This window comes from Manihot esculenta, chromosome 14 (genome assembly GCF_001659605.2).
Source record: "Manihot esculenta cultivar AM560-2 chromosome 14, M.esculenta_v8, whole genome shotgun sequence".
In the NCBI taxonomy this organism is placed as follows: Eukaryota; Viridiplantae; Streptophyta; class Magnoliopsida; order Malpighiales; family Euphorbiaceae; genus Manihot; species Manihot esculenta.
Genome location: NC_035174.2, coordinates 83,220 through 98,158, shown reverse-complemented (window position 1 = coordinate 98,158; position 14,939 = coordinate 83,220). Strand labels below are relative to the sequence as shown.

At 38.1% G+C, this 14,939-nt stretch overlaps 1 protein-coding gene across 3 annotated transcripts in view; it reads left to right on the top strand.

Annotated features, from left to right (window-relative positions):
• LOC110631126 overlaps positions 1-14,666 on the top strand; it is a 29,030-nt gene extending 14,364 nt beyond the window's left edge. For all 3 annotated transcript variants that reach the window (XM_021778846.2, XM_043950334.1, XM_021778848.2), the window contains 6 exons: positions 11,796-12,298; positions 13,050-13,149; positions 13,265-13,324; positions 13,600-13,692; positions 13,788-13,907; positions 13,990-14,666. In XM_021778846.2, coding sequence (XP_021634538.1) covers positions 11,796-12,298; positions 13,050-13,149; positions 13,265-13,324; positions 13,600-13,692; positions 13,788-13,907; positions 13,990-14,310 — 1,197 coding nt within the window. In that variant the 3' untranslated portion in view covers positions 14,311-14,666. The remainder of the gene's footprint in view (positions 1-11,795; positions 12,299-13,049; positions 13,150-13,264; positions 13,325-13,599; positions 13,693-13,787; positions 13,908-13,989) is intronic.
• Positions 14,667-14,939: the final 273 nt, after the last annotated feature.

The window sequence follows — 14,939 nt, the reverse complement described above, 5'->3', positions numbered from 1 at the left end:
TTATCTTGCTTAGTTAAGGTCTTGTTTGTTATTTATCAAGGCTAGAGGACTGTAGGGCTATGTCAGTGGTAATAAGAAGCAACCGATGAGAGTGATCAAGATTTTCCTCAATGGGACTCGAATAATTGTCTTGTTATGACATGATTACTTAACTCTATGCAATCTCATATCTCTAAGTCCTATTTGTTAATTGATACTGTTGTAAAAATATGGAAGGTTTTGTCCTTAACTTATTCCAAGATTGGGAATGATGCCCAAATTTATGATATTCAGAATAAGATCCATGGTACTAAACAAGGAGAAATGACTATCTCCCAATTTTATTCTGAATTATATGGCTTATGGCAGGAATTTGATTACTATCAAGACTTCCAGGCAAACTGCACTGGAGATGCAGTCAAATTTCGGAGAATGATTGAAAAGGAGTGAGTCTATGATTGTCTTGCAGGGTTGAATAACGAATATGATCCTATTCTGGTCCAAGTGTTGGGAAGAAATCTTTTTCCTTCTCTAAAAGAGGCCCACGCCCATGTTTAATAAGAGGAAAGTCGTCGACATGCTATGTTTTATACTATACCAGTTGAAAAGGCTGGGTTGACTACTAGTTTGAGTACACTGCAGCCTCCTAATTTTGAGAAAGATCACCTACACTGTGACTATTGTGGGAAATCGAGGCATACCAAGGAGACTTGTTGGAGGTTACATGGTTGTCCCATTAAAGGCTGTAGGGGAAATGAGGTACTTCCAGAACTCACGCCAATTTAGCAGAAACTGTGGAGGAGCTCTTTAAGGAGACAATAGCGACTAAGTTCTTTCCCTTAATGAAATTCAGAGTCTCAAGCACTTCCTATCTCATATTAACACCTCTTCATCTTCCGGTGCCACATCTAACTTTGTAAAGTCAGGTAATGCTTCATCTCTTGATAATATTCCATGGATTATTGATTCTGGAGCAAATAGACCCATGATAGGCTCTTTTAAAGGATTTTTCAATTATTTTCCTTTTCTAACCAAAGATAGTGTCAGAATTGCTGATGGTTCTTTTGCTCCCATATCTGGAACAGGTTCTGTTATTTGCACACCTAATATTAAATTATCATCTGTCCTTTATGTTTCCTGCTTTCCTACCAACCTTTTATTTGTCAGTGCTATCACCAATGCTTTTAACTGTAAAATTGAATTTTTTTCTGATCATTGTGTTATTCAAGATCTTCGCATAGGGAAGAGGATTGATAATGGTAGGCTGTATGATGGCTTATACATGTTGGAAGGTTATCCATGTTCTCCGATATCTCAAGCCTGTTTTGAAGAAAATAAGGATGTCAATAAGGAAATAATACAGTGGCATAGACGGTTAGGGGATGTCATTTTTTGCCTTAGACAAACTTTATCCTAGTTAGAACTCAATTTAGTTCTCTATTTTGTGATGCGTGTGAGTATGCTAAGCACACTAGAACCTTCTATTCTTTGAGTCATAGTAAAAGCCAAATTCCTTTTGTGACTATTCATTCTGATGTTTGGGGGCCTACTCAAACTGTCTCCTTATCTGATAATTGATGGTTTGTCACCTTTATTGATTGATGCACTTGAATAACTTGGGTCTATTTGATTAAAGTTAAAAGTGATGTCTTTTTTTTGTTTTCAATCTTTTCATAATATGATTTGTATTCGATTTGATATTAAGGTGAAAATTTTGAGAACTGACAATGAAAGAGAATACATAGATAGTAGTTTTTCTGCGTATTTGGAAGATAATGGGATAGTACACCAGGCTAGTTTTTCTTATACTAGTGCTCAAAATGGCGTTGCTGAAAGGACAAATAAGCATCTATTGGAGATAGCTAGATCTCTTATATTCACCATGAATCTACCCAAAACATATTGGGGAGATGCAGTCCTTGTATTTGCTTATCTTATCAATAGAATGCCCCTCAAGGCCGTTGACTTTATGAATCCTTTGAAGGTTATACAAGGAAAGAATTCATACATTGTTCCACTAAAAGTATTTGGGTGTCTTTGCTTTGTCTATACTAGGACGGTAGGGAAGTTGGACCCCCAAGATCCTTAAATGTGTGTTTGTTGGGTATTCTCTGACACAGAATGGGATACAAGTGTTATTAGCCTCCATTTAGGAATTACTTTGTCAGTATGGATGTTACCTTCTAAGAAATTGAACTCTACTTCAGTACTATCCACTCACCTCTTTAGAGGGAGAATAATGAGTAAGAAGAGATAATTTCGGATTCTGTGATTTTGAATGATATGGTTCAGCTAGACAGTTTGAGTTCTAGTAGATAGGGGGAGATGTCCAATCAGGGCGAGAGAATTGGACATTTGGACAAGCTAGATTTGAGAAGGTATTCGAGGAGAGACAAGGCAGAAGAAGCTATTATGTAGTCTACTCAGAGTCGAGAATCTTTTTCTGGTGAGTTACCCACCACTCTTGAATGCTCCAATGACTTGATAAACCTATTGCACAAAAAAAAGGGGTCAAATCTTGTACTAAATATCTTATTTCTAACTCTGTTTCTTATGAATTCTTATCTCCCTCCTACAGAGCCTTTGCCTTGTCTATTTTCTGTGTTTATTCCACAGGATTGAAAGCAGGCTCTTGCAAATCCTAAATGGAAGGGAGCAATGATTGAAGAGATTAAAGCATTGACTAAAAATGAGACCTGGGAGCTTGTCACTCTCTCACCTGGGAAGAAACTCGTTGGCTGTAAGTGGGTGTTCACTGTGAAACACAAAGTTGATGGCACAATTGGACGGTTTAAGACCAAATTGATTGTTAAAGGATTCACCCAACCTATGGAGTGGATTACCAAGAGACAATCGCCCCACTTGCAAAAATGAACTCAATTAGAGACCTATTATCTTGCGTAGCCAACTTGGACGGGGACTTGCGGTAGTTTGATATGAAGAATGCTTTACTCTATGGAGATTTAGAGGAAGAAGTGTTCATGGAAATTCCTTCTGGGTTCGCTGATGATAAGATACAAGGAAAGGTGTGTACGTTAAAAAAGGTTTTGTATGGGCTAAAACAATCTCCTAGAGTTTGGTTTGACCGGTTTAGCATATCCGTAGCGATGATGTCCTTTAGTTACTGTAGAAAGATAATATTTGTTGTATTTCACAATAGAGATTACAACCTATTTATACATGAGAGACGGTATCTAAACAGGAAGAAAAATCAAGCCTATGATTATGCAATCCCTAAAATTAAGTAACTAACTCATCTATCAATATTTACTTCCTATATTAACATATTTACTTCCTATAACCTATAACACTCCCCCTCAAGTTGGAGCATAAATGTTAATCATGCCCAACTTGTTACATATATAATCAACTCGAGTTCCATTTAGAGCTTTAGTAAAGATATCTCCTAATTGTTCTCCAGTTCGGATATGTCCTGTTGATATTATCTTTTGTTGGACCTTTTCACGAACAAAATGACAATCAATCTCGATGTGTTTAGTCCTCTCGTGAAATACTGGGTTGGAGGCAATGTGGATAGCTGCTTGATTATCACACCACAACTTAGCAGGCACCGAATTTGTGAACCCAGCTTCTTCTAACAGTTGACGTACCCACAAGATTTCACAAACGCCTTGTGCCATGGCTCGATATTCAGATTCAGCACTAGAACGGGAGAGCACATTTTGTTTCTTACTTTTCCATGAGACCAAGTTACCTCCCACAAAAACACAATACCCAGTAGTTGACCTCCTATCAACCTTCGAGCCTGCCCAATCAGCATCAGAAAAGCATTCAATATTTGAGTGCCCATGGTTGCCATAGAATAGCCCTCGCCCTGGGGCCCCTTTAAGGTAACAAAGAATCTGTCCCAAAGCATCCCATTGGGCAACAGTAGGAGATGACATAAACTGACTTACCACATTAACTGAATATGCAATATCAGGACGAGTCACCGTCAAATAATTCAACTTGCCAACTAATCTTCTATACCTTTTAGGATCTGCAAATGGCTCACTGTCTTCTGTGGTAAGTTGAAGGTTAGGGGTTATTGGGGCACTACAAGGCTTAGCACCCAATTTTCCTGTTTCTGCTAACAAATCAAGAACATATTTTCTTTGAGACAAGAATATGCCTTTCTTACACCGCATAACTTCGATTCCCAAGAAATATTTCAATGAACCCAAATCCTTTGTATGAAACTGTGTTTTAAGAAATTCTTTTAGGGATGTGATGCCAGCAATATCACTTCCTGTGATAACGATATCATCCACATATACTACGAGCAGAATTAATCTACTATCAGAATTTCTATAAAACACCGAGTGATCACACTTACTCATTTTCATTCCAAACTGTTGAACCACATCACTAAACCTGCCAAACCATGCCCGAGGACTCTGTTTCAAGCCATAAAGGGATTTTCGAAGTCTACAAACCTTGCCTGACTCCCCCTGAGCAACAAAACCAGGTGGTTGCTCAATATAAACCTCCTCCTGAAGATCACCATGAAGAAAAGCATTTTTAATATCCAGTTGATGCAAAGGCCAATCATGTGTAGCTGCTAAGAAAATAAACAATCGAACAAATGCGAGCTTGGCAACCGGGGAAAAAGTATCAGAATAGTCCACTCCATAAGTTTGTGCATAACCTTTGGCCACTAAACGGGCCTTGAGGCGAGCAACAGATCCATCAGGATTTACTTTTACTGCAAACACCCATTTGCACTCAATAGCCCGCTTTCCTGGGGGCAAGGACATCAACTCCCAAGTACCATTAGTGTTAAGGGCCATCATTTTCTCTTCCATTGCAGCACGCCAACCAGGATGGGACAAAGCCTCAATAACAGTTTTGGGAATTGAAATAGAATCTAAAGCAGTGGTAAAACAACGAGAAGAAGAGGATAATTGATCATAAGAGACACAAGTTGAAATAGGATAAGTGCAAGTACGTTTACCTTTACGAAGAGCAATGAGCAAATCCAAATCAGACAGTGAAGGATCAATGGGAGCAGGATCTGTCGACGAAAAAGCGGGTAGCAGAGCGGAGTCAGAGTCCTCTAAGCGTCTGGAATACACATGAAAGATGGGAGGGCGACCTGGCACATGAGCGAAAGGTGTAGGAGTAGTCTGAGGAGACAGAGAGCGAATAGTGTATAACAAAAGGTCATCTTCCTCACCTTGGGTGTTATAAACAGAGGATGGTGGAAAAAACGGAGTGGACTCAAAGAATGTTACATCTGCAGACACAAGATACCGATTCAGATCAGGAGAAAAACAACGATACCCTTTTTGACGTCGAGAGTAGCCAAGGAAGACACATTTGAGTGATTTGGGATCCAATTTAGTAACTTGTGGACAAACATCACGAACAAAACAAGTACACCCAAAGATACGTGGCTCAATAGGAAACAAAGATTTAGTGGGAAACAAAATATTATAAGGGATATCACCATGAAGGATGGAGGAAGGCATGCGATTAATCAAAAAACAAGCAGTGGATACAGCATCAGCCCAAAAGCATTTAGGTACTTTCATTTGGAATAAGAGGGCTCTGGCTACTTCAAGAAGATGTCGATTTTTTCTTTCGGCAACTCCATTTTGTGAAGGAGTGTCAACACAAGAGGACTGATGAAGAATCCCTTTTTGTAACAAATAAGATTAAAATTCCCCAGAGAGATACTCTTTAGCATTATCACTTTGCAATATACGAATGGGAACATTGAATTGGGTTTGGATTTCAGCATAAAATGCACAAAAGATAGAAAATAATTCTGACCGACTCTTCATTAAAAATAACCAAGTAGTACGAGAGAAGTCATCAACAAAAGTAACAAAGTACTTAAAGCCAGACTTAGACACAGTAGGACAAGGACCCCAAACATCTGAATGTACTAACTCAAAGGGGGACGAAGCCCGTTTATTGACTCGAGATACTGAAGGCAAACGATGATGTTTGGCAAATTGACAAGACTCACAATCTAGAACAGACAAAGAATGAAACTGTGGATATAACTTCTTCAAAGCTGAGAGAGAAGGATGCCCCAAACGACAATGAACATCAAAAGGTGTTAAATGCGTGGAACATGCAAGTGATCTAGGTAGTTGCTAATCCAAGACGTAGAGACCCTCTGACTCACGCCCTCTACCAATAATCTGCTTCGTCGAAAGATCCTGAAAAATACAGTGATCAGGAAAGAATGAGACACAACAATTCAATGCACGAGTGAGTTTACTAACAGAAAGCAAATTAAATGCGAATTTAGGGAGACATAACACGGAGGATACAGAAAGAGAAGGGGTTAAGTTGACATGACCAGAACCCATGACAAAAGATTTAGTACCATCAGCAAGAGTAACATAAGAAGTAGATGAATGAGACTCAAGATTGGACAAAAGGGTAGAATTACCTGACATATGATCGGTAGCACCATAATCAATAACCCATTTGGAGGATGAAGACACAAGACATGCAGTAGAGTTACCTGACTCGGCAATTGCAGTGATAGAGGAGGAATTAGAGGATTTCAGAGATTCTTGGTATTGGGTGAATTGTGTATACTCATCTTCAGATATCAAAATCCCCTTATCTGAAGAGGCATCAACTGCCATATGCGCCATTTGTGTGCGCTGATTCTTATTCTGTAGTTTTTGACATGTCTTCTTAGTATGTCCTGGTTCGCGGCAGTAATAACAAATGATTCCTCCTGAGTCAGAAGTAGGTCCTGTTTCCCCAGAATGCTGAGATCTTTTACCAGCATTAAAACCTCCCCTTTGACCACCTCTATTATTCTGTCTGCCACTGTTATTGCGGCTAACAAGGGCACTAGTGGGGTGTGAAGGAATTGGCGATTCTGTACGCAATACCCTAGTGAACACATCATGTAACGATGATATTTCAGAGTCAGAAAGAATCTGAGACTTAGCTGTCTCAAACTCTGGAGGGAGACTTGCAAGAAAGCTCATAACAGCCATTTGCTCTCGTTGAGCTTGTTGAGTTTTCACATCTGTACTAAAGGGCATCAATACATTAAGTTCTTCATAAACTCTTTTAAAATCCATAAAATAGGATGTCAAAGTTCTATCATTTTTCTGGGCTCGGTAAAACGCCTTACATACATCATAAATACGGGAAATATTCCCTTTGCCAGAATACAAAAATTTCAAATACTTCATTAATTCTTTAACAAATTCACAGTGATTAATAAGACTAATCACCTCACTATGAATAGAATTTCGAATTTGCAGAAACAAACGAGCATCATCCCTCATCCAATCTCTACGAGTTTCATCAGTTGGAGGATCCTTGGTAAGATGATCATCCATTGCAATACTTCGTAAATAAATACGGATAGTCTTACTCCAATCTAAAAAATTAGATCCATTTAATTTGTGTTCCGTGATTTTAGTCATCACAGGAATCACATCAGTTACGGTGGTTTTAACTTCAGCCATCAAAACAACCAACCCAAAACAATCAACATAGCAAAGGATCAGAAGAACAGTACCCGTGAACAGTACCGATGAACAGTACCGATGAACAGTACCCATGAACAGTACCGATGAACAGTGCCGATGAACAGTACCGTGAACTGTGCCGATGAAGAGATCCAAATGTTACCCTTTATGGATAACCCAAATGTATGGAGCCCTAAGTCTCCAAAAAAATTTTAAAACTTTACGAGAGAGAAAAGAGAAAAAAAATCTCTACGAGAAAGGCTCTGATACCATGTAGAAAGATAATATTTGTTGTATTTCACAATAGAGATTACAACCTATTTATACATGAGAGACGGTATCTAAACAGGAAGAAAAATCAAGCCTATGATTATGCAATCCCTAAAATTAAGTAACTAACCCATCTATCAATATTTACTTCCTATATTAACATATTTACTTCCTATAACCTATAACAGTTACCAATAGAAATATGCTGATCACACTCTGTTTATCAAATATCACAAAGGTAAGATCACCCTTCTTATTGTGTATGTTGATGATATAGCAGTGACAGGTGATGACAAAGAGGAAATGACTCAACTAAAAAGGTTGTTGGCTTAAGAATTTAAAATAAAAAAATCTAGGAAAATTGCAATATTTCCTAGGTATTGAGGTGGCTAAATCAGAAAAAGGAATTTTCATCTCCCAAAGAAAGTACATTTTGAATCTTTTGGAAGAAACTGGTATGTTGGGCTGTAAACGAGCAGAATCTCCCATTGAAAGTAATCACAAGCTGGAAGTAGGAACCGGTGAGTCCATGGATATTGAAAGATACCAGAGCTTGGTAGGAAGGTTGATTTATCTCTCACACACCCGGCCGGATATACCCTATGCTGTTAGCTTAGTCAGCCAATTCATGCATGACCCTCGCGAGACTCATATGCAGGCTGTACTTCGCATCTTGAGATACCTAAAGTCTGCACCAAGGAAATGGTTTTTTTATTCCAAACATGGTCACCTCCGAATTGAAGTTTTTACAGATGCAGATTGGGTAGGATCTCTTGATGATAGGATATCCACTTTTGGCTACTGCACAATTGTGAGAGGAATCTTGTCATCTGGAGGAGTAAAAAACAAAGTGTTGTTGTTCAGTCAAGTGCTGAAGCAAAATACAGAGCAATGGCCTAAGGTGTGGGTAAACTCTTATGGTTGCAGAAGTTATTGGAGGAGTTGAGATTGCCCGAGAGAGACAAGATAACTTTGTATCGTGACAACAAAGCTGCTATCAGGATAGCATAAAATCCAGTCCAACATGATCTGACTAATTGATCAGCACTTTATTGGGTTTTGAGCTTAGTTCATGTAATTTCTACTGGGCAACTTGTTGATGTATTTACTAAAGGGCTCAACAGTAAGATCTACCATAATGTGATTTGCAAGTTGGGCATGTGCTTTGCACCATTGAGGGGGATTGTTGACTTATTTGCTGATTCTAGCTGATATGATTTGATTTGATTAGAATCCTTAATTATCTCTGTAATTATTATTTGATTATTTGCTTTCTTGTTTCCTATTTATATATAATCCTTTGTGTATAAATAGTCATGTAAACCAATTGTAAAGATCAAGAGTGTATATAAATAATCATGTAAATCAATTGCAAAGATCAACAGTGAAATACAAGAATACTTTAAACTTCTCCAAAATTCTTCAACAATAATTTGATATAATAATTTGATGTGAATAATGCGTTCCTACATAGAGACTTAGAAGAAAAAGTATATATGGAAATTTCTCCTGGATTTGTTAATGAAAATTTAAGGAAAAATACAGGAAAAAATGTGCAGGTTAAAGAAGGTTTTACATGGGTTGAAGTAATCACCCAGAGTTTGGTTTGGCTGATTCAACAGAGCTATAGTGTCATTTGGCTATCAACAGAGCAATACTGATTATATCCTGTTTATCAAACATTATAGGAGTAGATCATATTCTGTTTATCAAACATTATAGGGGTAAAATTATTCTTCTCATTAAAGCCTTCATGGTTTTCTTGGCCTCACAAGATACTACAGATGATTCATTAAAGATTATGGCCTTTTGGCAGCCCCTTACGACAAACTTGCTGCAAAAGAAGTCTTTCTTGTAGAATGATGTGGTTGCAAAATCCTTTGAAGAATTATAGGCGGCTTTCTCTGAAGCTCCACTTCTTCAATAACTGAATTTTGAAAAAGAATTTGTATTGGTATGTGATGCATTAGGTGGGGATATTGCAGCAGGAGAGGCATCTTTTTTAGTCGAAAATTGGTCGACATACATATGAAACTGCTTGTATAGGAACAAGAATTAATTGGGTTAGCCAAGGTAGTACAACATTGACGATCATGCTTATGGAGCAGGTCTTTTCTCATTTGCACTGACCACTTCAGTCTTAAATATCTCCTGGAACAATGCCTCTCCACTTCACCCAACAACATTGGGTACTCTGGTTTGAGGCAGTAATGAAGAAATTGCAGCAATACTAGAACTCTAGGCTCTAAAGGAACAAATACTACAGAGAAAAATGACAGACATGAATACTGATGTTCTGAACGTATCCCCCTTTATCTCCCTTTTCTTTGTCCTCTAGTGACGTATAACCGCTACCCTGCTATAGTGCCATCTGTCCCTGTCACACAGTTTCGTACGTACGAACGTCTCAGCGTATCCATTTCTATCAGGCGGCCATTTAATTCCATCCTGGCGCGCATGCTGATAGGGCTGCGAGGAAGCTAGGTCTGCTCTCCTACCTCCCATCACGTCACCGGGCTAGACTCTCATCCGGTGGACCCGAGCATGGAGTCAGTCCGGCCTGCTTTATTCACGGGCTGGAAGGCGCGATACTGGGCCGATCGGCTCAGAAGGGTTTAATGGGTTTTGGGCCTACGTCCTTCTTCAGGGACCGGCCTCAGCTCGGGTCCCAGAAACCCGGCGGTCATCAAATACTGTCCATGAAGGCCTCATTCTGTACAAAAAATGTATTTTTTTTGGCTGCCCGCTTCCTCATTTAACAACATCTGTCATTGCGGGTGTATATGATGGAACATATGAAGGGGTAGAAAAGACATTTGAGTGGGTCAAGAAAGATTTTCATTGGAAGAGGATGAAGAGAGAAATTCAAGAATATGTCCAAGCTTGTCAAGTCTGCCAGCTAAGAAAGCTGCAAATTTACATCCTGAAGGCCTTCTCCAACTACTTGACGTTTCCACACAAATATTGTCCGGTATATCAATGGATTCATTGATGGATTACCAAAATCAAATGGCAAAACGTCTCTGCCAGTGGTAGTTGATTGTTTCTCCAATTTTGCACATTACACATTTGCCCATGTATTTTTTGAACAAATTTTCAGCTGCATGGTCTCCCAGTAACTATAATCAGCCTACCCTGATGCAATTTTCAGGAGTAATTTTTGGCCTGAGCCATTCAGATTATTTGGAACTAAATTAGCCTTCTCATTGCCATATCACTCGCAGACAGATGGGTAAAGGAAGGTGGTCAATCAAACAATAGAAATGTATCTCCGCCATGTAGCTGGAGATAAATTGAAACAGTGGGTAACTTGGCTTCCGTGGGCAAAATATTGCTATAATACCTCCTTTCATGCCTCCCTCAAGACATCTCCTTTCCAAGTTGTTTACGAGCGTTCACCTCCATGTTTGCTATCATATGAGAAAGGATCCTCTTGTGTGGACGCTATTGATAAAGCATTAATTGACCATATCAAGTCAATTCTGGATTCTCAATTCATAAAATTAAATTTGGATCCTTGATTCATAAAATAAAGATTTGATAAATAAAGGTTTTGATTCTCGGTTTCAATTAGACTTTCAGAAACATACTCAAGTGAAACCACATTGACCAACTGAATACAATTTTGCTCTTAGCACTGGTACCTTGTGAAACTATGAGCTCTGCTGATAAAACCTTGAATCAGATAAGTTTTGATTGCTTTCGCTGTTGTATTCATGGATTGGATACTGCCTTGCAGAAGAACTTGGACCGCAATTTTTTTTCTTTTCAAATAGAATTTGCCTATAAAGGTAAACAGATTGGACTTATATATGCTTGAAATATACCATTTTCTCAAAAATTTTGGGATAGTTTAAAGCCTGATTGAAGTTGAAGTTTTCTTCTTTCTTGTGATGGATATGCTTTGGTTCTCTCTCTCTCTCTCTCTCTCTCTCTCCCTATATATATATATATATATATATATATATCTCCAAAATGTTTCCACACATGTTCAATTGTTATACCAATAAATCAGTTAGTTTAAATGGAAAATCTTTGCCAGAAATTTATCACTAGAGTACTGATCATTTTATGTGTGACACTTTGTATCAGCATGTGGTGAAGTCATCTGCACTTTTGCATGAGATTATATCTGTGAAGATGGATACTGAACCTACTCAACCTGTAGAGCTCGCAAAGCTTTCAAAAGGAATGCCATCTAAGGGCCTTTGGAATTACCCTAATCAACTCTCAGAGGAAATGGTAAGATGTATGCAAAATATATTTATGTCTCTGGCAGATTCTACTTTGCCATCCAAGTCATCTGCAATGGAAAGCCAATCCTCACCTGTGTCACCACGAGGACAATTTTCCAAATTATCATGGAGGTCATCATCTGAGCGCTCGGTGATTTCATCATGGGTGCAGAGCCCTCAAGTTGATATGCAGGGTAACTCTGAAGTGTTAGCCTCAGAGAATGTCTTTGATCCCTACAGAGTGCATGGAAAGGTGAGCTGGGCAGACATTGGAAACTATGTTTTGGCAACTGAAGTGTCTTGGATGTCAGTTGGGAAGAAGCAATTAGAATATGCCTCAGGTGCATTAAGGAGATTCAGGTATGTTGTCAATTGACCCTATTTATTTTATCTGCCCCTTAAAGTCATGAAGATTTCAATATTATAAAAATTATTACTACAAACGATATTGAAACTATTTTTTGAGAATCTGTGATCTAGACAGTTGTCTGCATTTTGTTCATCTGGATGGTTTTCTTTGAGTTCTTCCAATTTTAATTGTTGGAATTTGACTTCCTTTTTGTTGACTTCCACTGCTTATGTTCTTTTTCCATTTTTCACTTTCTAAATTATAATTACCTTAGCTCACAGTCACTCTCTCTCTCTTTTTCTGTCTTGATCTAGAGTTCACACCCAAATATGATGACTAATTCATATAATTGGTGGTTTTATAGGCACTATTTTCTAAATGCTCAAAACATCTGAAAAGTATGTGCTGTACCATTTTCCTTCATATTGTTTTACTTTACTGGTGTTTTTTTCTGCTTGAAATCAGACGCTGTTTTCTTTTTCCACCCTACTATTTTGTTGTTCTGTTGAGGTTGGGCATGGATATTTGCAGTTTTAACTCATTTTCGGGGAGCATTAGTTTGAGTTTTGCCTGTCATTTTGTTTGCACTGGGGGAAACAAGTAGACAAAGGAGGGGAAAGGAAACTTTGAATGCTTTGATAAACTCGTCAGGTAGTTACTATCATTAGTATTTATATAAGCAGATGGAGATGTTGATTGGTTGAGTTGTCTGAAATTATATATATATCTTGTTTGATTAGCTGTTTTGACTTTGGAGAACAGGACTCTTGTTGAACAACTGGCCAAAGTGAACCCTATCCACTTGACATGCAATGAGAAGCTTGCCTTTTGGATCAATTTGTACAACGCACTGATAATGCATGTAGGTCTATTTGCTTCTGATGTGTCATTTACAAGCATAACTGACAAGGAGCAGGGTTTCAAGTATTAGACAGGTCAAATATTTCATTGTTCTTTATTGTCTAAATTGTTGGCAGGCATACTTGGCATATGGAGTTCCAGGAAGTGAATTGAAGCTCTTCTCATTGATCCAAAAGGTTGTTTCTTTACTGAACATCTCATCCTATCCTTTGCTGTCTAAGGATATGGTTCATATATCTTTTATGTGATTATATCCATTTGAGCTTTTGGCATTCCTAAGTTATTTCTTCAACAAAGAGGTTCCTAAAGCCTGACTAGACCTTTGAATGAATCAACATCAAATAGACAGTGAAACGAACTGTTTTAAGGCTATAGTTGGAGTATGTAACTGATTACTGGTTTTCATGTTTATGCGAATTTGTTGATGAGATACTGTTATGATTGCTTCCAGGCTGCATACACTGTTGGGGGGCATTCTTTTAATGCAGCTGCCATTGAGTATGTAATATTGAAGATGAAACCACCTCTCCATAGGCCGCAAATCGTATGACCCATCTTAGATGCCCATGGAAGTTCAATCTTTTGTATGTTCTTGTATGTCTTTCTGCGATTGACACTGTGACCAAATACTATTGTCAGGCTCTGCTTCTTGCCCTTCACAAGCTGAAGATATCAGAGGAACAACGAAAGTCTGCAATAGATGCACATGAACCACTTGTGGCATTTGCTCTAAGCTGTGGAATGTACTCATCCCCTGCGGTATGCTTCAGTTGTAATAACCCTTGTGTATTCAGAATCTTCGGATGCATGTTAGATGATTATTGGATTGAAAAAATTGCAGGTAAGAGTCTACACTGCTAAGAATGTAAGGGAGGAGCTTCAAGAAGCCCAGCATGATTTCATAAGAGCTTCAGTTGGAGTTAGCAACAAAGGGAAGTTACTGGTGCCAAAAATGCTACATTGTTTTGCCAAAGGCTTGGTTGATGACTCAAATTTGGCTGTTTGGATTTCACGTTACCTTCCGTCCAATCAGGCTGTCTTGGTTGAGCAATGCATTTCACAGAGGCGACAAAACCTACTTGGTTCTCGCAATTGTGGCATACTTCCATTTGATTCTCGTTTCCGCTACCTATTCATGCCCGGAAAGATTTCAGTTTCATGATGCGCGTTTATACTTTGATGCAACGTGACTTGACTGGATCTGGACAGCTCAGTTCAAATTTCATGATCTTAGGTGCGGGTTTAGCCTCCCTGAAAATGATAAGGATGGTGGCAGTTTTGATCTTTTGCCTATAGACGTGACCTGTTGTGCTGTATATTTTGTTGTTGGATAATGTTTGCAGCTCATTTATTGTTATGCAGAATTGTAGATGTTAAATAAAAACTTTGCAGTAATTTGCTTTGCCCAAACATATATAGCAAAGAGGTTGTTGTTGCTATTAATCTTGAAATCGAGCTTGAAGTTGCTGTTCTAAATTATTTACATTTGAATGTATGGATTGCTTTTCATCTCGCAAAGATAGACTTGGTATCATTTTCCATTACTTCTAAATTAGGATTATTGTTCTTTTTGTGATGATTGTTCTTTTTGTGATGATAATTCACGAATTATATATATACATATTACTTTAAAAAGTAAAATTTACAAATTCTAAAAGTAATTTAGTAATTAAGCAGTATGGGTAAAAAATATATTAAGGAGAGAAATGCAAATTTTATTATTTTAATTATATTTTTTTAATGCATCTGAAAATAAGAGATGAAATATTAATTAAATATGCTATAAATACG